The sequence below is a fragment of the Trachinotus anak genome, unplaced genomic scaffold, assembly GCF_046630095.1.
Source record: "Trachinotus anak isolate AG129_WGS33_773 ecotype Australia unplaced genomic scaffold, CSIRO_AGI_Tana_v1 ptg000004l, whole genome shotgun sequence".
NCBI classification, from domain to species: Eukaryota; Metazoa; Chordata; class Actinopteri; order Carangiformes; family Carangidae; genus Trachinotus; species Trachinotus anak.
The window spans coordinates 14986810-15012135 of NW_027273855.1; the positions used below are offsets into that span (position 1 = coordinate 14986810).

At 40.1% G+C, this 25326-nt stretch overlaps 1 protein-coding gene and 1 long non-coding RNA gene across 2 annotated transcripts in view; one reads left to right on the plus strand and one right to left on the minus strand.

Annotated features, from left to right (window-relative positions):
* LOC139620595 (uncharacterized) overlaps positions 1-25326 on the plus strand; it is a 217741-nt gene that overhangs the window by 179208 nt on the left and 13207 nt on the right. The gene's annotated exons all lie outside the window — the stretch shown is intronic.
* Positions 1-25326, minus strand: part of LOC139620594 (chemokine-like protein TAFA-2) — a 77744-nt gene that overhangs the window by 29111 nt on the left and 23307 nt on the right. Inside the window, exon 2 of the mRNA XM_071476289.1 lies at positions 11284-11384. Coding sequence (XP_071332390.1) covers positions 11284-11383 — 100 coding nt within the window. The 5' untranslated portion in view covers position 11384. The remainder of the gene's footprint in view (positions 1-11283; positions 11385-25326) is intronic.

Below are 25326 nucleotides of genomic sequence, written 5' to 3' on the forward strand. Positions count from 1 at the left end.
AAATGGTTCAAAAAAGTAAGAGTGGCCATTTGTTTCCTTTCCAAACATCTGGTCATTTGCAGGCTCTCCTGAGACTGTGAATCGGAAACTGTGTACATGAAGAATGAAGGGGAGGGGAAACGGGGGCAAATGGACCCCAAGGAGGCAGAGCAAAACGCTTTGATGTGCTTTGAGCTTGACTGTTTGCAAATTATACAATAACATTCAGGGAGTCATGTTTGTCAGTGTTAATTCTTAACTATATAAATAAGAATATAGCTCTGCTAATACTCTGTGTAAAGTGCTCTTTGGTGCCATGGTTTCTTTTCACAGTCCAAACACACGAGACATGACGTTCTGGTAAATTAGAATATAAAAGTGCCTGTAGTTATGAATGTGAGCATAAATGTGTGATTGACAAGTAAAATGTGTAGCCTGTCTCTTGACCAAAGCATGATGGGATAATCTCCAGTCCCCCATACCCTGGACACTACAAGCAGGTTATACACTGAATCAGTCTAACATAAGACATCTCAATAGCAACAGCAAGAAGGCGCAGATAGTGTTTCTGTTTCTATTTCAAAGGATTTTCTTCTTTTTTTGCATCTAGACTACAACTGTCCTTTTTGCTGATAATGTCTGTTCAACAAAAGAGAGCTCAGCTATTTGAAATAATAGTTTTTCATCAAAAGAGGCTATTTATTTTAATAAAAAAGCGTTGGGATATTAGAGATAGACTAATAACTTGGCTGATATGTCGGCTGATATGATCTTGTTGTAGATAGTGAGTTTGGTCTATTCCACAGTAGAAATTCCACAGTAAGTTAATTTAGAACCAGTGCCTCCATTACCATCAGGGACCAGTACGGTTTGATATTTGTGTATGTTACAAAAAAATGTTAAAATCTCGAACTTGGGCCTCAAAACTCTAGTATCAGTCAGGCTTCAGATGATACAATAAGAAAGCAGGCAAAAACTGTTCAACAACACAAAAAGAGCTAATGACAACAAAATAATCAACAGCAGACAAATACAGAAGATAATACTTATACACTTGATATGTAACAATTTTCAGTTTACTTAGATATGATAACTTTCCTATCGGGCTGTCCGAGATCATGAATAAATAAGCAAAAGTCACTATTATATTAGTAATAAATAGCAAAAGAAAAAAAAACACAGAGATAGTGAAAAATCATGCAACCACAACGAGCTGACATACTGTCGAGAACACAGTAAAACAACCAAGCATTATATACTCATTTCACAAAACTGGGAAAACCAAAACATTTTACGCACACACAAATTTCATGTCTATATTAATTATATGTACCAATTATATTTATTATTTCATCATATTCATATGAACAATTAGAGGCTGTGAGGCTAAAACTGTTTGCAATTTACACCCTGCAGCTAGGAATGGACTTGGCAGGATTAGCAGAACACTGTTGCTGCACTGTACAGTTTTCTGTCTGAGAGCGTGAGATGAACCAACAACCCTCAAGTCCCAAAGTAAGCTCCTCTGGTCATCCTTGACTCTAATAAAAGAAAATGGTATGTATTGGTTATACATATTTCAGCACATCTCTCCTCGCTTGCCAAGAACTTACTTGAAAGGGCGATTCCCATCTCAGTGTGACTTTCATGTAAAATAAAGCCAAAGGAATTGCAGACACAGAATTGGAAATTCAAATGTATGTATCCGTAAGACTGTGTTCCTATGAATACCAAAGGCGAGTATTGTACAAACACATAAGAACAAAACCGCTGCGCCACCCACCAGGCAAATACCTCTGGAGGACAAATTGGAAATTGAATCATAAACTATAAAGAGCCAAGGTTGAGTTCAGCTGCGGAAGAAAAGAGAGACGAGATGGAGGTGGAGTGGAGAAAAGAAAGAACAGCTGCATTAAATAAAAGTTCACTCTTTCTCTCCTGCCCCTGCAGAAATTCACGCTGTGCTACCTGATTGAAATTTCCTGGTTTAATAGCTGTGAAATAAAGTAAAAGTTGGGACGAGGAGGAAAGAGAGAAAATGAAACAGAGGGCAAAAGAGAGGAATAGAGTGGTAGCGGAACGAAGAAAGAGAGAGAGGGAGACTTAGAAACTCAAAGACCAATAGATAGATGGATTAAATGGAAATGGAATTACTTCATGACTTGTAAAAACTGCAATCGAGGCTAATTAGTCATTACTGTTTCAATAATATCTCCCTGTAGCTCTTTTGCCAGAATGTTAATCCAGACTCCTGTTGCCACCATCCTAGTTCCAGTATAGTGGCTTAACCAAAGGCAGAGAGTCAATAGAGGCTTTAGTTTTGCTTAAGAAACCATACAGATGTACTAGGCTGGGTCTGTGCGGGGTTGGCTGGCAAGCTAACAGGTAACGATTAGCACTAATGAATGCAATGAAAGGGCCCCAATGAGGTAATCTCACTGTGCAGCCAGAGGAAACTCTCCATTTACACCAATTAGTGCAAACACATAATGAGACAGTGACCATGGCACCCGTACACATACTGTAAATGTTTTTGGTTTTTTTTTGTTATACCTTGAGGGTTGAACTGTTTGTGTGGGTGCATGGTGTAATAGTGCATACCGTGGGTTATCGTGTCTGTAAACCTGAGGAAAATTGAAGGAGTAAAGTGTTTGTCAATAAAACGCTGTAGATGCAGGTTTCTGAGACTTTTTCTGTTTCTATTGTTACACTGAAATACCCGTCCCTCGAGACTTTAACATGAAAATCCAGGAGGCCATCTCATTCATGGTCCCCAGAGGAATCCTACAGACTCGGGTGACCGTCTGATTTTTCCTGTAGCACCACCATTTTTGATTGTTACTGAAATGTCTGACAATCTGGATTGTAATAATTTTGATGATCCTTCAACTTGCCCTCAAGCACCATCATCAACTCAAAATTTCAATCTCCATATTACTTTGTTTTAGGGCCGAACAATTAATCAAAATATTATCAAAATCACAATATGTGCAACTGCAACGTCCAAATCACACGGCCTGCAGCTGTTTTGATAAAGGTAAAATGTGTCACAACATACCATAAATGAAGCATCGTGATGCTTCAGAGGTGCCTCGGCCTACAAATCATATTTTCCAGCTGTAAAGGAACATGTCTGTTTGGTACAGCCACAAAAATTACATCATAACTTTTATATTTTTTCAGTGAAAACAGAAATCATGACTCATATTGCAATAACAATATCTGCCAAAGTAATCACAATAGAATTTCTTTTTTTTTTTTTTTTTGGCATATCTGTCAGCCCTACTTTGTTTTATGACCAAATACATACAAAACTAAGATCATTCCCATCAGCCACTTTTGTACTAATTAGCAATTTCAGCATGCTAACTAAAATAAGGCAAAAATTATACTTACTAAACATCTGGTGCTGTTGATCATCATCTTTTATGAAATCGATGTAATAATGTATTCATAAACAAATTGAAAGACTTTGAGGTATAGGAAATTTAAATCAACTTTACTACCTTTTGATCATGAACCTACTTCTAATCCAGAATCACTGCTCTAAAACAGTGAAACAGCTGTGGAAAAGATATAAAGATATATGCACAGCACATGGCCAGTCTTTAATAACCCAATCACACCCTCACAGTCCGCTTTTGTTTATCTGTCGACCCGGTTCTTCGGGCACAGGCCATGAATCATGCTGCCTTCTTGCATAGTGCATCTTGCTGTTTTGCATCACCTTTCTACTTTCCAAGATATTCATTTTCTTCACTCTGTGGAAAATAACAGCTATAAACACACTTCCCTCAGGTAGAAAAGCCATTTTGGCTGCTTTGAAACATGCAGTCTGCCTGACAGACATGATATAAAATCTCCACATTTCTTGAATATGCAGTGGAATCATGTCTGAGTAGGAATAAACAGAAGATTATCCTGTGATAGACTACAAAGGGCCAGAGTGCCTGTAGCCAGTCATCAGATACACTCCTGGCACCTTAATAACTGAATACATCATGGTTAAAACAACATGTGCGTTACCAAGGACACACTGATTGGTGAAGGTGAATATATGCAAATTTAGTTCCTTGGAATTTGTCAACAGCACCCATTGAAGGGGAGCAAGGGAGAAAAAATAGAGAGAGACACAACATCCATAATGATGAACAAATGGACAGATCATAATTAACAGGTATCTTGGTTGCTGTGAGGCAATGGAGCAAATGCCGTCTTCAGTGGAACCCAGTATGACAAAAGGTGATGAATTTGAAATTTGACGTTGAGCAAAATGGCCATGAGCAAAATGATAATTTTCACACATGCCATGACCTGCCCTGAAAAAAAAGTTAGTGCCTTAGTGTGTTACATTTTTCCCCCTATGCCATTGCATGGCATATCTGTTGTATATCTGTGGTGTTGTTGTGAATTACTTAGAAAATATACCTTTAAGTGTATGATATATCAGTGCTACCAAAGCTTCTGCGAACCACGGAGAGATATTTAAGAGGCTTTAAATGAATATGAACATAATTCCTGGTTTGTACATAACATTGTGCATGAGACTGAATGACAATAAATTGTGATCTTGATTATTTGTACCTCTCCTAATAACTTGCTCAATTTGCTTTTGCTAATAATTTAATGAATCTTGTCTTTTTCTTCCTGCCTTTCTCTCACATACATGAACATTAACTCCCTCTCGCTATCTCTTGACCAGTGAAGTAAAAGTTGTAGGGAATTCTGGGATGTTTTGTCAGGAAGAGAAAATTCATGTGTGTAATTTTCACCTTGAATTTTTCACAAGCCATATGGAGCCCTGTTGTAGACCAAATATGGAGTGCTGCTTTACTGCGGAGCAGCCTCTAAGGAGGGCAGACAGCCTGTCTCCGCACATCACATTAGAGAGCCTCTTTGTGTGTGCATGCATGTAAGTGTGTGTGCATGTGTTTGTGTGTGTCTTCCCGTGTGCATTTACTGCAGGCCTGTCTGCGTGCCTGAGTGAATATACATGTCCCTCTGAGCTTGTGTGAGAGTGGTTAGCACATGCATCTTAGCATCCCTATATATCTTTGTCCTTACATCTCTATTCTTCTTGGCAGACAGGATGCCTTTCAGAGTAAGTTAAGTTCTTAGTAGCCTCTAATCAGTGACGATGTATGGAGATTGCAGCGTATAGACTGAGAATCAATGACTCGACAGTGTGTGCTGAAGTGATCAGCATAATCGCTGTTCCGCTTAACTTCAAAATCCAAGCCAAGCTGTTTCTCCAAGACTATTGGCAAAGCCACTGAGACATTTCACCAAGGCCTGGACTTTGTCTGCAAATAAGATCTCCTCACGGCAGAGAATCTGCAGTCCACTAAGTGTTAGAGCTCTGTGGTCTGAGTTCAAAGCCTGTAATTTTCACACAGTTCTGTCGTGATGTGTATAATAAAGCATGTGAATAAGAGAAAAAGACAGGCAGATGGATGGTTTAACAGATGGAGAGGCACCGACGGCAAAGGAGAGGCAACTTTTTCTCCTCTGGCCTGAGAGATAAAAATCTGGAGAATAAAAGGTGAACAGAAGCCAGGAAGGCACGCACACATTCACATTCTCACACACACACATATGCTGAGACTTCTTTTGCCACCTCTCAGCCCCTTGAATTTCCTCCATAGGTCGCCTCAGTTGTTTTGTCAGCACATGCCTCCTGAGCTGGTGGCACAGTGGCCACAAAGTGGGGCGTGCCACAATTTTAATCCTTTTTTTCTCTGCAAGATGCAGGGAAACTAAAACATGTTTGAAACATCATATTTTTCTCAGACTTCTTTCCCAAACAGCTATGTCAGTACCACATGCTTCAGCTAAGTTAAGCTTGTACATTCACTTTACTTATCAGTTTCAGCACAGACAGAGCATACAGGTCTGAATGCTAATTCCTTTGCTACCTACTGTTTGTGTCTCTTGACATGACCCCAGGCTGATATCTGCAGACAGCTGGCTGGCTTGCATTAGCGAAAGTTGTTCACTTGTTCAGTTGACTCCTATGGCTTCACCTCTATTAACAAGAGATAACGGCTCTAACACATACTCATTATCTTTGGTATAACAAATGGAGTTAAGTTTAACTCTATTCATGAGAGCTGAACTGAATGACCTGTCCCTCCCTGAGCCCAGTCACATTACAATTACATTTTCATTTTCCTTCAAGTGTGTGTGTGTGTGGGTGTGTGTGTGGGTGGGTGGGTGGGTGTGTGTGCGTCTTGTATGTGTGAGAGCATCAACCTTGAAGTGACCTAAGGGATTGTATTCAGTAATTATCTGATTACTCCTCTGTTTTTCCCCACTCAGACAAACTGCAACTGGATAACGCTGTAACTCCCTGATTACAACTTACTCTTCAATCAATGACCCATTAACAGGAGCATGCAGTCACTACACATGTCTCACACACACACACACACACACACACACACACACACACACACACACACACACACACACAAATACTTGTACTTCTATCTTCATGAGGACACTCATTGACATAATGCATTCCGTAGCCCCTTACCCTAACCTTAACCATCACAACTGAGTGCCTAACCCTAACCCTGACCCTAACCTTAACCTAAACCTAATTCTAACCATAACTCTAAAACCAAGTCTTAACCCTCAAAATGTGATTTGAAGGTGTCTCAAAAAGTGAGGACCGGCCAAAATGTCCTCACTTTCCCAAAAGTACAGTACAAGTACACACACACACACACACACACACACACACACGTTCACACATACACACACACATGACTGTGTCATCAAAAATATTGACACCACCATTACTGCCACTGCTTCAGCAACACTAGCTCCCGGAAATTATACTCATTTACAACTAAACTGTTTCTCATTTACACTGTGGTGGCAACTTAATCGCTGGCTTGATTATGTTCAGAGACAATGCTTTTTTTTCTTCATAAATCTCTACATATATTAACAGCAGCAGATTTGCAAGGAGGAGGTTGGAGTGGTCAGCAGGCGTAAGAAAATGCATAACTGTCACAGCAGAGACCAGAGAGCTGCCTGAGGTCAGGTTTAGGCAACAAAAGCACTTTGGTTGAGGTTAGTAAAAGATTGTGGGTTTAGTGAAATGTAAATAAACATTTGGCATCTGAAGTCACTGTGAAAGTTTTCTGGATTAAACCAGACCACGATTTTTACATAACTTTAACCAAGCGCTGTGAGTGTCCAAACATAACCATAAAAAGGTTAATAATGATTTAGTCACAACAAGGTGATATTGTGTCACATGATCTGATATTTTGGTAAACAGGTGCACCGCACCGGGGCCTTACTGAAATTTTCTTTAACTGCATGTTGTATTTAAATAAACATTATTTCTACCCACCATTTATTTAATTTGGTTATTTTCTTCCCAGAAGTTATAAAGGAAGGCCTGCTGGGAAATCCTTATTTGTCCAATGAGCTTGCACCTGGTGATTTGTGATAACTTGCGTAGGTGGACATCATTTTTTTTTTCTTAATCCTTTAGCAAGTTTTTCAGCAAACTGACTATTCAGTTAGCAGCGTAATATTTAGCAAGCCCAAACAAACAATTGGCGAGAGAGGGTAGAAGAGAACAGGGGAGGTTTACTGCTGAACTGACGACTTTTGATACATTTTTCTCAGCAAAATATTTGTGCCGCGGCCAATCACAATTATGTTATGCTACCAGTTGTCTGTGAACATTTTACTGATAGGTTCAGTATCAATGTATTTGTGACTTATCAAATGTGTAAATTAACAACATATCCTCGTTATGTTGAAAACATAATCCGGTCACAGTACAACACGCATTTGCAAATGAGGTCTACACAATCATAATTTCTAGGAGACAGAGTTGGCTTGAGAGGGTGGTGTGATGAAATTAATAATATGACAGAATCTTCAGTGACACAAAGCCGCTACTGCGAAACTTTTCTTATCTTGTGACTTTGCTACTCATCTCTCTCACCCGATGTTTTCAGTGTTTTCATTGCTTTGTGCAGACCTCAGCACTTCAGTGAAAGCCCAGTGATGCACCACAAGAAGAGAACATCTCCTTCCTATTTCTATGTCTTTTCACCATCCTTCCATTTATGGAAATGTTTGCCCTTGCCTTGTCAAGAATCTCTCTGTGAGAGGACGAGATAATGCCCGGCAGTCAGAGAACAGCAGAGTCAATCTTACACACAAACAGACAGAGCACGCACAAAGCCGTGGTTACGTGTACACGCATCCCAACAAGGACACAAACATTTACGGTACACAAACACAAACTCACACAAAAAAACCTTTTAGTCTCTATGAAGTGATAACATACTGGGAAATATTTGATTTCTACTCAGAAGGCTGTCTAAGATGCTGCATTGTTTTAAAAAAACAAGTCATCAGACTCATCAATCATTTTCCCTTTCAGTCATCTAATGACACAGCCATATGAGGCAGATGTTGAGACATACAATACACTGACTGCTGTATAAATATCTTGAACATCAGTGATGTGAGACACACGGTAACAACAATGACGAACAAAGACAACCAGTTCAGATCAAGGGCAGCTGGTGCCCGCCACTATCACGACATGAAAGCCAAAGGCAGAGCTTAGCATTTTCAAGCCATCACTGCCTATCTTCTGTAGTCAAACAAAACACAAAATCCACTATCATCACTTCTTGGTTTTATCCTCAGGTGTTCCTTGTCTTTGCCAATTACTTATTGAGGTCAGATATGTTTTTTAACATGTTAGTCACATCCCTGCTTTGGTCCTTTCTTTGCTCCACTAGTCTGGGGGAGCAGTCTTGAAATAAAAAATTCTGGCTAAATAATTGTGTCTGTAACACAGGCTTTGCAACTTAATTTTGAAACCCCCGGAGCATCAAAAGATCTGAAGCTTTGGTGCCACCACTAAAGTCCAGACTCAGAGGAGGACACTTGTACTTCAGGGTGCCTTCTGGGGCCTATGCAGTCAACGCATGAGGTTCACATTTAACCACCCCCATAGACATGATCTGGATGAACAAAATATCTGAAATATCTTTTCTTTTTTTTAGTCCACTGGATCTATGTCCTGCAACATATTCAGTTCAACACTCCTTTGTTTCACCGAAAAAAATTCCCCTCCTACCTCATTGACTCTTATTCAGGAACAAGTGACAGGATCTTCTCAATAGAACCTCCTCCATCTGGTACCCTCCCACCAAACACAACCGCAACTGCTGCTCACCATATTCAAGAAGCATCCTAAAACACACTTTCCTGCCAGCGTGGAGGCATTATGTTTTCAGGTTGTCCGACCATCCCATTTTCTTGAACGCAATATTTCAGTAATGCCTTGACGGAATTTCTTCAAATTTGGCACAAATGTTCATTTGGTGTGAGAGACAAACTGATCAGAATTTCATGGTCAACAGTCAAGATCATGGCGATATCACAAAACCCAGCAGTATAACTCTAATCTTGAAATCCCTGTTTCAGTAGTTTGCTTTGTTATCAAGAAGTTTCACCGTCATAAAACTGTTAAAAAGCCTCCAGGACATGCTGCTAAGAAGAAACTGAATGAGAGAAGTCTGTGAAGGTTGGTGTAGATTGTGTAAAAAAAAAAAACACCACGCAAGCAATCCAAAGAGCTTCAGGCTGACCTGGAGCAATCTGAAGTGGTGGTTGCAGCACATACCATACACCGCATACCAGACAAAAGATTCCATGGTTAAAGGCCAAGGATGACACCACTACTGAAAAAAAGGCACAAAAAGGCAATAACAAAAACTTTCATAGGTAAACCACAGCCTTTCCAGGAAAATGTTCTATGGACAGATGAAATCAAACCAGAGTTCTTTGGGAATGCAGTGCATCAACTGGTTTATACTAGCCAAAATGAAGCCCATGAGGTAAAAGAACACCACACCTACAGAAACATGGAAGGGGAGCTCTGCTGCCTCGGGGACTGGACACACTGAATATATCAAAGGAATGATGAAATCAGAAGATTCAGAAATCAGAAGATAATCACCTAAATCACACATCCAGCAGCACAAAACAATAGTTTAAAAGGAGAAGATGAACTGTTTTAAACTGGCCAGTAAAGACTTGGATACCACCGAAAACCAAACTTAAATGAGCTTGAATGCACAGCAGTGGAAGAGTTGTAGAAACTACCCGCAGACAGGTGCAAGAAGCTTCCAGATGGCTACAAGAAATGTTTAGAGGCTGTCATTGTTGCCAAAGGTTCTGCCAAATATTACTTAAGGGTGCCAATAATTGTGTCTGGGTTACATTTTGTATTTGTGTTATTTCACCACTGTGCAAATTTTGTATTTTTCTTTTCTTTTATTCAATAACCAATAAACATTTTATTAAAATATACAAAATTGGTTAATTTGAATTTATTTCTGAAAATATGCCACGCTAAATTGTGTACTTCAAATTCATTCTTCAAATTCACCAGAACTGTATATTCATAAACACATGCAGTGATGGAAAATTGTTCAGAACATTTCACATTGTAATGTAATTTAGTACAAAACCACCTCAACAAAAATCTAAATATTTACAGCTTCACAATAGGCACACATAGATGTTCATATTCACATTTCCACATCATGTATATTAATAACTGAACAGCATGACCAAAAAAGCTCTCATTCATATACAGGTAGCAGGTACAGTGTCTTCTCCATTAAAGCTTTTTTTTCCCCAGAGGAAGGCAGTTTCCAGTTTCACACACAGGTAATCATTGTTAAAGAGAGAGGCAAAGATACTCAACCCTCACTCGCAAAATGAACTGGAAAGAAGTAAGAAGCCTCTGGGCTCAATCATGCCAGTGACTCAGCCACTTGGCCCATATGGGAGGGGTATCATGCAACCAGGGATTTCTAATCCACGAGGCTCTCTGTGCTGTGAAGTACAAGCATTTTTTCAACCCTGCCCCACCCTGATTGAGCTGCAACGATGTAAAAGCGTCTGAACTAAGAAGACCTTTCTTTGTTGGATTACTCTTATTCCTCTTCCTTTTATTAAAGAAGTTTTTGTGTGTTCTTCCTGGCAACCTGCCTCTGTGGTCTCGTATTTCACAGTGAATCCGACCTCTGCATTCCCTCGGGCAGTGCACAGCCTATTCACTCCAACTTTACAACATGTGAAAAGAAATTGGCTGCAGAGGCTGCCTGCAGTGGTAATCTATGATAGATCCAATACTGTGAGTGCTGTACACAGACACTGGCAGGAATATGTGCTGCGCACGCACACACACACACACACACACACACACACACACATGGACAGACATAAACACATACATCTACCTACCTGTGTGGCTCCTGTGTGCATGTGTCAGGGAGGCCAGACAGAGGGACAGCAGTAGACTCCACACACCTACTCCACAAATGCAAGGACCCCGTTCCCGCATTCTGCCGGAAAGAAACGAACACACACAACCTCTGTTAGAGAACAAGCATTAACCAAAGGATTAGAATATACTGTTAGTGGAAGGTAAAGTCATGTATATTCCCTCTTACTGCCTTTATAGTCTTTCTAGCAGTATGGCTCTAGGGATGGTAATGTAAGCCTTTCTATCGGCCGGTCCACCGCTTTGGTCCAGACTGAAATATCTCTCTCAATAAATAAATGAGAGGAATCTCGACAACTATGGGATGGACTGCCTTGAAATTTTGTACAGACATTCAGAGTCCCCAGAGGATTAATGTAATCTTTGGCAATCCTCTCACTTTTCCTCGAGTACCACTTTGAGGTTCAGATTTGTGGCTTCTGAGTGAAATATCTCGACAACTATTGGCTGGATTATAATGAAATGTAGTGCAGACGTTCATGTTCCCTTGAGGATAAATTACAAAAATTTTGGTGACCCCCTGAAATTTTCATCATCAGGTCAAAATGTTGATTCTTCCATAACTTTGGTTTATGACCAAATGCAAAAGTAATGTATTTCACACCAGCCTCAGCTTTGCTTTGTGCTTGGTCCCAGTCAGCAAATGTTAGCATGCCAACACACTGAACTATGATCATGAGCTTGGAAACGTTATATCTTCTAAACTTCAACATGTTATTCTTTTTAAAGCACCCAAACGTAAAGCTTAGATGATTTTCTAAGATAACTGTAAAACATATAGACACAACCTGCATCCACAGACTCCTTTCAGTTCCTATATTTACACAGGCAAAATTATTGTTTACTGCAAACACATTCAAACCAAAGGGGGGATGGAGAGAGGCACACAGACGGAGAGAAGTAACGGCAAGGAGGAAGAAACAAAGGGATGACAGCATGAAGTGCAGAGGAAGAATTAGGAGACTATCATTGCTTATAAATTTGGAAACTTGTGTTTAATTCTCTGTCTTGGCAGCCAACAGTAAAACAGCATCAAAAACGATGTGATCCAAGTCTGTTGATAGCCTACAGTCTACACCATCACCAGTGATCAACTACTTTGTTTGTTGATTTTGATGGCTGCAAATAGATGGCATCTGTTAAGTGACAAGGATTGTGATCCAGACCAAAGCAGTGCAAAGCTTTTACAGCCTCCCCAGGTCTAACAAATGTCTGCTGAGGACACAAACCTACACAAACTCTCAAACAAGGCAATAAATCTTTGTAATAAAAATAATAATGAAAACTTTTTTAATAAAAAACAAATCAAGAGTCATGTTTTATTGATAGTGAGCAATATCATTTTAATAATCTATTTTCTATTGATGCAGACAATGGTTACTAAACACCCCAAATCATAAAAATGCCATGTTTTGTGTGTGTGTCTCTCTCTCTCTCTCTCTCTCTCTCTCTCTCTCTCTCTCTCTCTCTCTCTCTGTGCAAATGCTGGCAAGTGTCTAAGTACTTTATATTCTGACAAACAAATTCTATTTCTCCACCAGGGAATCTTATGTTTTGTAAGTCAACTTGTGCACGCGTGTGTGTGTTTGTGTGAGTGTACTGTATGTACTGTATGTGTGTGAATAAATAACCGTAGGAGGCTAGCAAAACAAAAGCAAACGTGTGATATTGAGATAGAACATGAAGAGAAATTGAACAATTCACTTTATTTCAACACGCCTTGTTCACATCAACAAAAACAAACACACAAACAAACAAAACAGGATGTCTCTGAGTATTTGGGAGGATGCAGATTTACCCCCAAACACTTCACCTTGTAAACTACTGCTCCAAATCCACCTCTCCACACCTGCAAGAGCTGATTTCTGTCTTTAAATGGCTCTGCTGTGTGAGGTTTTGTCCAGATTGTAGTGAACATTGTGTTGCCTTGCACTTCAGAGCATGCGTTTTCAAGCTACTTTGGAAAAAGGCACAGAGCTGTCACTGCAATGAAGGCTTCAGAACGGGACCAGATTCAACTGATAGTAAAATATCAGTTTTAAAAAAAAAAAAAATTCCTGTGAAATACTTTTGAGCAGATATGTGATGATGCTCATAAAACAAACCAAACTTACCAGGTTTGTGTGAGAGTCTGTGCAGATCAGCTCAGTGCAGACGAGATTATACACAAACCTGCTTGGGTCTGAGTATGTGCTGATGTGTTTATTTGCACACACATATTTGGGCATATACAGTATATCTGTGTGTGTGCCTGTGTGTGTGAGCACTTTTTCCATGAGGACGTTTGTGTGTGTTAAGCCCTGGCTTGAGTTCTGAGCTGGGTGTGTGAGTCATTTGGCTATGTAACCTGGCATTTCTAGAGCTGGGAGAAGCTGCAAAGCCAGACAGGCTGAGCCAAGGCTTTCTCTGGTTAGAGGGCATCTCTCACACACACACACACACACACACACATACACACACACACACACACACACACACACACACACACACACACACACAGATAATCATACATACACGCTTTATTGTCACTTTTCGTCTTTTCTCCCATTCGTCTCTTCTCGTCTCCCTTAGTCTTCCTACATCCTCTCCCCTCTCACTCCTCCTCTTACTCCCTTCCTCCTGTCCTCACCTATGCTCTGCTTGTAGTAAATAATTAGGAAACAAAGCAGAGATGCTGCCTGCTTCCTCTCCAGCTCATTTAGACACACAGCAGTGTTTGTGATGATGCAGTGCCACTTCATTATGGTTGGTTGTTTGGTCTGTCTGCCGCAGAACGAGTGGGTGTGTGATACAGAAATGGATTCAGAAAAGAGCAGAAAAAGAGAGGGAGAACGAGAGAAAGGAGGGGAGTGGAGGAGTGTGTCTGTGTGTGTGTCTGTGCATGTGTGTGTGAGTGTGTCTGTGTCTGGCTGCTCAGGAACATGGGGTTCTGATCAATAGCATCTAAACAGCTTGGCTCTCCATCAGTATCAAACACAGCAGCTGATGGTGACTCATGCGCACACACGAGCACACACACTCACACATCAGCACATCAGCACAAACTCACAAACAACAGCAGTTTTTATGCATGGATAAACCAAAAATGCTGTATGATGTGAGCTAGGAAGTTTGTGAATTTAAGATCTGATTGTGTGTTAACAGTTTGTAAACACTTGTATTTACACTTGCTTACATCTGTTGGCGAATTGTTCCACGCACACATTTTGAGAAAGCGTTATCGAGCAGCCGCTTGAGGAACTGTAGACATCATATAGACATCCCTGAACACCTTTGATCATGTCCGCTGGCATGAATAGGGGTAAGAAAGCAGCATTGCATCCTCTAACTCTGAATGATGTAGCTTTCATTAACCGAACACATATGAGCAAAAGGGAAAGGAAGAGCGAGAGGAGAAAGAAACTGAGTTAGAGAAAGAGTGGTGGTCTCCGATGAGTTCTGCAGTCTGTTCCATCCCTTTAATTAGTCCCATTGGAGTGCCCTCCCCGCTCCACATGGCTGATCAGCTTCCCCTCTATATCTCCAGTCTGTATTTGTGTGTGTGCATGCATGGGCGTGTGTTTGTATGCATCTTAGCTAAAGCTGGACAGACATCTCACGGGCATATGAGCTCTGGTTGAGCTCCCAACGGTCGGGGAGAAAAATGTAGTGGAAATACATTAATATTCAAGGAGTTTCCATTCCCTGAGATATCCACCATTTAGAAAATGGGATGCCTGTACGCTCCACATCAGTCACTGCGGCAATTAACACGAAGTGATTTTGCTACCAGAAGATATACTGTATACTGTCACAACATTATCCCTTGTCCAGAAAAACTGAAATATTTTTTTTTAATACTGACAAATTATTTTAAACTGTCAGTGAAATAATTTGGGAGAATAAATAGTTTTGAGGCAGCAGGTTGAGTTGCTACAGTGTATAAACCATCTTTAAGGTGTTTTCACACCAACCTGTTTGTTTCGAGGTAAAACGAACTCCGGTGTGTTTGCTCATTTGATGGAAATAATTTGGGCGGCCTGAAAATGAGGGTTTGTGAAAGTAAACAGATTAACCACAGTATTTTTTGATCGTAGAGTCCCAAATCTATTGAGTTGGTTTAACGTAAAACTCGTAAAAAAGTTCACCTGCTGCCTAAAAAATGTGAGTTAAACAATCATAAGTTTATTAATTAGTTAAATGTCATCTCAGGAGTTGTGAAAATGTAAAACTAGCTAACTTAAGCTATCCCAACTTGAAAAGACAATTTCAGTAAACAAAAGATTCAACTTAAATTTCCAACTGTTTAGTCACACTGTGACCATTCCTTTTTCCTTTCACAGCTCAAAGAATCAATTGGTCAATAGTCAATAGTTTTATGCATTTATACCTGAGTTAGTACAAAGACAACATATGTAAATTCTGGATTCGATACTACCCTTGATTGTGGTTCCCATTATTTTTATTATCATGAGAAGAAATGTCTATGTGTTAAATCCATTAGTTTATTGAAGCGATCTTAGGCAATATGTATCGGCTCTATACAGTATACTACATATTTATACATTTGGTAACCATGGTAACATGTATGTGCATCAGTACATTGGAGCATGTATTTTTCCCAGATCAACAGTCAAAACCAGTTAAAACTGTGCTGTGGTGTGCTTTTATCCTATTCTCACTAATTTGACAGTTCATTAAGTCCATTAAAAAGTATGTGATGTAGCGACCTCACAGAAGCCCCAGTAATTCCTGCCTCTTTTTCATCCTATTTCTGCCTGTTTGGCATTATTCATAACATGTGGTTTAATTGCAGTCTAATAATACTACTAATGCTTATCATCAGTTATTTCTTCTCGAGCTCTTCTTGACACCAAAGAATATAAATATGTGCATAAGAAGAATTATGTGTGTGTGACTTGCTGTCCTAATGATGCAGGATGACAGTCGCCAAATTGTCCAATCAGTCAGACTGTATGACTCCGTGTTTACAGCTCTTGGTTTGTTTGTAAAAAGCCAGTTAAACATGAACCACACTGGAAAACTAAAATGTAATAAATAAAAAACAAACTTTGACGAAATGTACCAAACTACATGTGTGAAAGCACATTAAAATGTTCCCAGTGTTATATTGTGACATATTGTGTTCAGTGTAATTTCTTCATTAAATGTGAGAAAAGACTTCTGCACCAATTAGTGGTGGAATCGGTGATCCCTGCAAGCTGTTATCTTGTACACTAACTGTCAAAAGTTTCAAAGCAGCCTAATTTTTATAGACATTTCAGCAGTTCAAGTCCAGTGGATAATCTTAAATGGTACAAAAGTAAGCACAAAAAAAAAGTTGAGGTCATCAAAAACTGAAAAATGGTGTACATTTCATAGAAAACAGACTCTTTTCAGGGATTAGGAAATGAGGTTTCCTGCAGCATAAATGAAGCTTTGAAAGTTAACGCAACTCCTGCTGGTACCCAACTTATAAACCCTCTGTCCGCACAAAGGCAGTGTTGGAACACACTACGTTACTACACCCTCTGATGCATTATTAGGACAATACTGTACTACAGGAAGTAGGACTTCTACTGCTATCAGAGTAGTGAGAAAAAGGCAAGTAACAAAGGAAGACAGACTGGTTGGTCAGGGGTTCATCCTAGAGCAGGATAATGACCTAAATCATTAGCAGACAGTGGCTTCAACCCCATGCAGGTGGTTTGAGATTAACTGAACAGAAGGTGAAAGCAATGCAAACTACAAGTGCAACACATTTGTGGGAGCTTCTGCAAGAGTGTTGGGACAAACATTTTAAACAGTATTTGATTTCATTGTAGGAAGAAAACCGTGACTGTGTTCGGCTGCTGGATGAGTCAAACATTTAGATTAAATTTAGGATTTATTAATTTGATCTATGCTTTAAATTCAGAATATACTGCGGCAATACACTGTATACATTTCAGTAACAACAGCATTCTAAAACATTTGGTTGTGTGTGTGTGTTTTTCTGCTTCTGTGCATGAGGTGCGTGTGTGTGTGTCCCCTCCTTCACACAAATGAAATGTACAAACAAAAACTGTAAAAACAGTAGAAATGGATCTTATTCATTGTGAGAATTCAATAGAGCAATGACTATCTCAGTCTCCTGTGGAGTGGTACTATGCCTAAGGTCATCAGGATACTCACAGCAGCATGCTGAGCTATTCAAAGTCACAGTATCAAAAGAAACTGGAAGATATTGTCTGATATTGTCAAGAAGCAACAAAGAGGAACGGAGATGACAGAGATGATAGAAAGGAAAGATGAAAGGTAAGGAGACGAGTGCATAGAAGGGAAGTGAGGAACAAAAAGAGAACAGTACAAGGATGAAGAGGAGGAAGGAAACAAAGGTAGAGGAGTTATAGCATTTCAAAACTGGATGACAAATATTGGGGAGATTATTTCAACGTGTCAGTTGGTATCGTGAGTTCACAAATTCGTTTCTGGTTGGTTATTGCATTAAATAACTTGACAGTAAAATTTGTGTATGGTGTAGTTAATTTAATCAATTTATGTAAAAGTTGGTTACTCTCTTAAACTTACAATGTGTGAATTTTTCTTTATCAATCAGTAGATTAACCTGTATTTATTTTAAGACCTAAATGTGCTGGAGCTGGAGAAAACGCTGCCAACTGGGTTTCATCTTCAGAAAAATACTCTGCTGACTTATGCTGATTTGTTTTTAGCCACACTGTGTCAGCGTGGCTCGAGGGATGGCGATGTCTGTCGGTCCACCACTTTGATCCAAGCTCAATATTTCTACATACAATGTAGATTGCCATGAAATTTTGTGCGGACATTCGTGGTCATCAGTCAGTATATTCTGTTGGCTTCGGTGTGCTCCTGGCATTTCCTCTGGTGACAACATGAGGCTCACATTTACAGTTTTAAGTGAAATGTCTAGACAGTTGTTGGATAGAGTGCCAACAAATTTGGTGTAGAGTTGTGACCGGATATCCTGACATTCCCATTAACCTGCACAATACTTTGTGTTAGTCATTAATACCAAATGTTAGCATGTAAACACTCTACTAAGACAATGAGCATGATTGAAATGACTTGGTAAGCATCAGATTTTAGTTTTGTCATTGTGAGCATGTTAGCATGCAGACGTTAGCATGCAGACGTTGGCATTTAATGCAAATACAGCCCCACAGAGCTACGAGCATGGCTGAAGACTCTTGGTCCTGTTAAAATACTCTTCCCGATCTATCTTATTTCAAAGTGTTGACAAAGTTGAATTTGAGTGAATTTGTCCATCTGTATCCATCTATCCTTTAAAAGGAAACGGAGGACTGGAGCTTATCCCAGCTCTCATTGGGCAAGATAAACACACACACAGCTAGTTACACAGAAAAGGTTCTTAAGGTCAGAACCACGGGTAAGTTCAGTAAGAAGACACCATTGCAATACCAGAAGAACATACGCCATGAAAATTGCAGGTGTGTGTGTGTGTGTGTGTGTGAAGATGGACAGCAGAAGATGGACAGAACACAATAGTATGATGACTTCTAGGAGAAAATCTTTGTATTCTTGTGACTTAATGGAAGGGTTTGTTTTGTAGCCAGAATTAGGACTGTGGCTCTCCAAAACTAATTGCAACCTCAGGATATTTCAGCTTGATTAGGCCTCCCTGATCCTGCCAGGAGTGTGTGTGTGTGTGTGTGTGTGTGTGTGTGTGTGTGTGTGTGTGTGTGTGTGAACATTAGTGTGTGTTTCATGCGTGTTTCATTAATGAAATCCACAGTTTGGCCTTTGTGGATAAATTTGTTCCATGTGACCTGTGGACAAAGCCAGTGGCTCCAAATTAAGCCTCCAATTTAACAAGCATTGTGGAAACTCAACACTGTGTGTGTGTGTGTGTGTGTGTGTGTCAGGGGGAAAGAGTGAAGAAGGAGGAAAGAAAATGAGGAGTGGGAAGCTTTTGGCTCTTTCCCCCTCCATTCCATCACATTATCAGTCTCTCGCTATTTAACAGTGCTATTTGACTTCAGCAAAGTGCACATCACAGACTTGACATCCCCATCTTTCAAATCAGCTTTTGCCTGTTGCTGCTACATGTGTGTCCCCAACACATCCCTAAAGCTTGATTCGACCCAAGGGTGTCACAATCCATCTATCTCCCTCCTCTCTCTCTCTTGCTTTGTCTCTGCCTGCCGCTCGCTGTGTTAACCTGGAGAACTCCTTGCACCGCGAGGTACAATCCTGATGTCACTACAAATCCATCGTCCACACATGACATAGCCACCCCTAAAACCTCCCGAGGTCAAACACTCACAAAGACACACACACCCACACTCATACAGAAACAACACGTCGCTGCAGTGTGTTTGCTGACAGTGCAGATCCATGTGGTAAACGCAGTTATGTTGTCTGAGGCTTTCTATCACCCACAAGTCCAACAGCATCACACAATAGAAGAAAAGGGGAATAGCTAGCCCTCACCTACAGGCGCAAGCAACACCATAGCTATAAGCTGGCTTAACATTGCAAAAATAACATCAAAGTCCCTCTCTCCATAGAATACACAGCATACCACTTTCATATTTATCTATCACATTTTGACTACACTTCAATTTTCTGCAAGGTTCTTGGGCAATAACAGAAAAAAAACACTTTGAACTAAATAAACAAATGCAAAGTAGGGATCTCTTGAAGCTTTGGAATTTAGGAAATATATTAAAGCAAAATGCAAATGGTTTCCACTGCGTGAGAGAGGTTGGCGTAAGGCATGGGAGAGCACAGACGAAAAAATAATCCAGGGAGAAGAAATGGCTTCTTTAATTCAATTTCAGTCCAGGTTTTTTGACTTTTGTAGCCTCTTGGCTGGGATTATTATAGCGCTAGATGAGCAAAGTGGAAATCCATCCAGTGCTATAAGCCTTTGTTGACAAATGTAGTGGTTGTTCTGCAGAGTAAGAACAAGAGTTAAAAGTAAAACACGGTTTTATTCCAGAGAACTGACAATGTTGCTGAACAAGCTATAAGAGTGTAAAACAATAAGGAACCACTTTAGGCACAGATGGTTTAAGATAAGTACCTCCAGGACTGCGAAGGCACAGGAGGCAGAACAAGGGTGCAGTTATTCCCTTGTTTCTGGACTCACTGACAGAGGAAGAATGCAGTTTCTACTTCTCCAGCTCCCTTTAATAGGAGTCTGATTTCATCCGTCCATCTCCCAGATCGACAGGTGAAAGTGACCGGCAATAAAAGCACTTTCTCGCTCTCCCTTCCACTCCTCCCTCCCTCCCTCCCTCCCTCCCTCCCTCTCTCTCTCTCTCTCTGTCTATGCTCTCCTCTCAACTGTGCCTCCCCATCTTAATTTTTCATCACACTGTGGTTTTCAGAGGACGGGAGTTTTTTTCTCCTCTCCACCGCCCTCAGCTGGTATATTTAGATTGTGTCTCTCTTCCCCCTCCATTTCTGTCTCTCTCTCCCTCTCCTTCCCTACCACTCATTCATTCCATCATCACTGACACAACATTTTATGGCCGTCACTTCTCCAACATGTGATATTTAAGTTAGAGTTGGAGCATTTAGTCGACGAATCAATCGTCAATTTACGCAAATTAAATCTGAAACTATTTTTATAATCAATCACGGTAAAGTCTTTTTCAAGTCTTTTTCATTTTAGTTAAATTTCTTTTGGAGTTTTTGTTTCAAACTGTTGGTTGCACATACAGCAAGAAGACATTGGAAAACCTTGGACCCTAAAATAACCGTGATGACTATTTTTCACAATTTTCTGATATTTTTACGTCAAACGAGTACTTAATTAAATGAGTGAATAGTTATTAAGCCATTATGAAAACAATCCTTAGCTGCAGCCCCAGTTTATAAGTCGAAGAAGCATTCTCCGATCTGATACCCCTGTCAACAGGACAGTATAAGTTGGTAAAATGCAGTTGCTAAATATTTGGTCAACATTGAGTTGTATTTGGTGAAGCAGCAGTGAAATCAATTCATGATGGAGCATAGAAAAAACAGCTAAACTGCTAAAAATAGCGACAGCTCATCTTTTAACTCCATATGATTTGGTGGTTAAGCTTTGTTTATATCACGTACTTAAATGTATCAATTTTTTAAATTAATGTATTATATTGATTTCAATATAAATATAATATAAATATTACTGATGATGTCCCAGTAAACTTAGCCAAACACAGAAACACTTGATTCCTATGAGTTATGGACTGTAAATAATCAAACCAAAGTAAATGTTCTTAAACAAGCAAGTTAAAATGTTAAGTTATCCGTTTGTATGTGTGCATTATGTACACATTTTTGTTTATTTTGTGGGTTCTTAGGCAGTGATGTGTTTTTTTTGTAATCAACCTAAAATGAATACATGCAATTAACCTTTTGCATCTTTTACAGCTTCCTGTCCAGCCTGAAAAATGTAAGCTCTTTTAAGCCTTTGTGGAGCAATGTGTGTCCCAAAACTGTTACAAATAACAAATCACAAAAAGTTGATTTCATATTTTATAATATGGCAGTGTGATTGTTAAGATTTGGTAAGGTTTAGGCACTAAAGAGACTTGGGGAGTACAAATGAAACAGAATGGTTAGGATTAAAATAAGCACTTAGTACATTGTGGTTTGCACAAAAATTACCACTTTGTTGTTGTCATGGTTACAATAATAACCATGTGAAAGGGATAAGGGAGTAATCGGGGTCATTGTTAAAAGAAACCAACTTTGTGGACTTTGTTGCTCTATGACAACATGACTTCTTCCTTCCTTTTAATTATGACAAGAGTCATAGTTCTCATGGTTGTTTGAAGGTTTTGTCACTTGTTGTTTTGGGGCATTTTCTGAAAATAAAGCCGTTGTTCTTCTTGGGGTGTTAGTCTCTCATATACAGGCAGTTTGTGACATGCAAAAGACAGTTTCATGCATTTAAACACTCACAAAACACACTAGCAGCTGAATCACTCTCATGGCCTGCTTAGAGGAAACCTCTCATGTTTCTCACTGGAGATTCAGATTTCCTATACAGACCACACACTAAGAGGTCGTCCCTACCGGACAACTCTCAGACACTCTGAAACCAATACCTGCCACAGAAAACACATACACATGCACACACTTAAAAGCACATAGTAAACACAATATTTTGTTTAAAATCCATCCATCATGTTGTGATAAAAGACAAGCTACTGTCAGTTGGGAACCTCAAAAATGTTCAGTCTAAGCATGAAAAACTTCATCCATGTGTGTCAGTGGAGGACTGCCAGCATTGGCTGGGAGAGAGAGTGTGAGCGATGGAGCAGGATAAAAGTATATTAGGGGAGTCAACAATCCATATTCCCTGTTGTTGTTTTTTCCATTTTAGAGAGAAAATGTGGGCAGGAGGAAGAGAGAGAGAGTCTGATCATCAGTGATGTGTGTAGATGAGAGACAGGAGGTAATGATTAGTGTCCAAGCTGCCCTTAGAAACTTCTGACAGGAAAAGAGCCTGAGAGATGGTAAAAGGGCATTGGTGCATCCTCTCTCCCTGCCTTTCTTTTTTCCCGTCTTTGTTTCGCCATCTCTGACAGATTAACACACAGGGCAGAAGTTTCTAAAGAACAATACAGAGATCACAATGGGGCGTCGCACTGATGGCTTCAATCCTCATTGGTCTCATTCTGTAACTCTACTAAACTCCCCCGGTTCAGACCTATTTCTCTGCCCTAAATGCATAATTTTGTAAACGAAGCATCTGCTTGGGTGGTCCCAGTAGGCCCATGTGTATCAGGCTGAGGCTGACACACACAGGAACACACACCATCACTCAAAAATAGTTTTGCTAACAGTCCCCAAAAATATGTAGCACCTAGGAAGTATCTTTGAGGAAATGACAGCAATGTTTTTGAAATTGATATTAAACTGAAGTTAATATTTCAGTTTGATAAATGTTACTGAAGCTGTGACAAGAAGCAGATCGACATTTGCAAAGAACGTTAGATGAAGTGTGATAACAGATGCCGGTAACTGCACAAACGATGAATCATGAAGGTGGGCTGCTGTGTGAACCGAAACAAGTCTGTATTTAGGTTTTCCTAAATTAGGACAGGCCCTTATCAAGAGCACATTTGTTCTGCACAAGCACGGTAGCTGTTTAGACAAACTACACAAACACAGACAACTAATAACCTGAAAACACAGCAGACAAAATGTGTTGATATTCATCTGCACAAAATTGCTGTTTGCATGAAGTCAGAGTCTCTATAGTGACATAACTGTTCTTGTGTTGACATGATAACAGAAATTGAATTTAATGACAACAGAAAATTACAGTGCAAACATATCAATAAAAATCTGGTTAAAGCAGGTCTGTTTTATTGCACAGGGCTACCCACTGACTTGAAGTATTTATTTTCATATTCTGTATTAAAACTAAAAATAAAAAAAATACAGAATTTCCAAACTATCTCTAAAAATAGTCACTGACAGATGGTATCAGCGGTTGAGGTTGATAGAATCTTCTTAGTGTGTGTGTTTCTGTGCACAGATGTGTGTACTGTACGTGCAAACAAATCTATTCAGGTCTAGTGGTGGCTTATAATTGATTCTTACATGGATTTTCACTACATTTCCTGATGGCACAAAGCAGCAAAGGAAATAAACCAAAGTTGCATGAATTGTACAAACTTGGACTCGTTTCCTCCCCAGATCTCTTCTCATATCTTTCCTATTTCACCTCACAGTGTGGTGCACATAACTTATGCATGCTGTTTTCGTACAGGTTGCCATGATTTGGTTTGTGCCTTTGTGAGTGTTCATCGTGCGTGTGTCTGTGTGTGTGTATGTGTACGTGTGTGTTGTGTTTGCAGCCAGTAGCTGTAGATAGCAGCAGCAGGGCAGTAATGGTGTATAACTCATTCTAATGATGCAACAGTGAAACAGCAGGTAAGGTCAACACAAGAGACTGTGGTGGAAGGTGAACTACCTGAACTCATAACACACACACACACATATGGACACACAGACATGTGAATAAATCAGTCCCCACAGACACACCTCCAGGCCCATAAAAATGTATCCTGTCAATCTCTATCACTCCCCATCTACTCTCTCCCATATTTACTTGCAACCCATTATTTTGTTCTCCTCTATTCATCCCTCCACCCCTGCTCTTCTCTTCCCTGCACCCTTCATCTCTCCTCCTCTCTCTCCCTCCCGCTGTTTCATGGCGATATTGTTGGAGGTCAGTCGACGCCCTGAGGAAGAGGCCTGATGAATGGATCCATGATCACTGGCTTTAATTACAGTGTCAAATGAACTGTTAGCTGTCCAGTATGTGCAGGTTGTGTTCTTTCCTAATGTGCTATTCAGATCCCCACAGATGCAGTTGCAGTTGCCATATCAGCAAGCACAACAACAGATGGGCTCTGGTTACACACACACACACACACACACATACATGCAAATACACTCACGTGCATTCAAAACTACTGTCTCACATACCATTTATCATGGGCTGAAGTAACAAAAAGGTAAACTAGCACATTGTATTACAATATTTATAACTGTACTGAAGGTGTGTGTGTGTGTGTGTGTGTGTGTGTGTGTGTGTGTGTGTGTGTGTGTGTGTGTGAATAGTGGCCATGGAGCTTTTGTCTTCATCCTAATTATGCCACTTCTGTACAGGCTCATACGGGATCAGGCAGGTGAGTATCTAAACATTTAACCACAGTACACCCTGTCATAGCAAATTCAACTCAGCAGGAATCTCTTTAGGCTGCCAGGAAATCTGGCGGGTGTGCGGGTTTGTCACACACGCACATGCACACCGACACACTACAAAAACTCAAATAACAACTTATTGCCAACAGATCAGGGTGAGCTATTGACTTCTACACACATCCCTCCACCAGACATGATAATGGAGAACTGAAGCCACTGGGGCAGGCAGATCAGCAGCTGGGCTGGCAAGAACCAGAGGCAGACAGACGGCCAAACACAGAGTGTAGTTTTTCTGGTGGGTGAAATTATGTCTCTCACTCATGGAG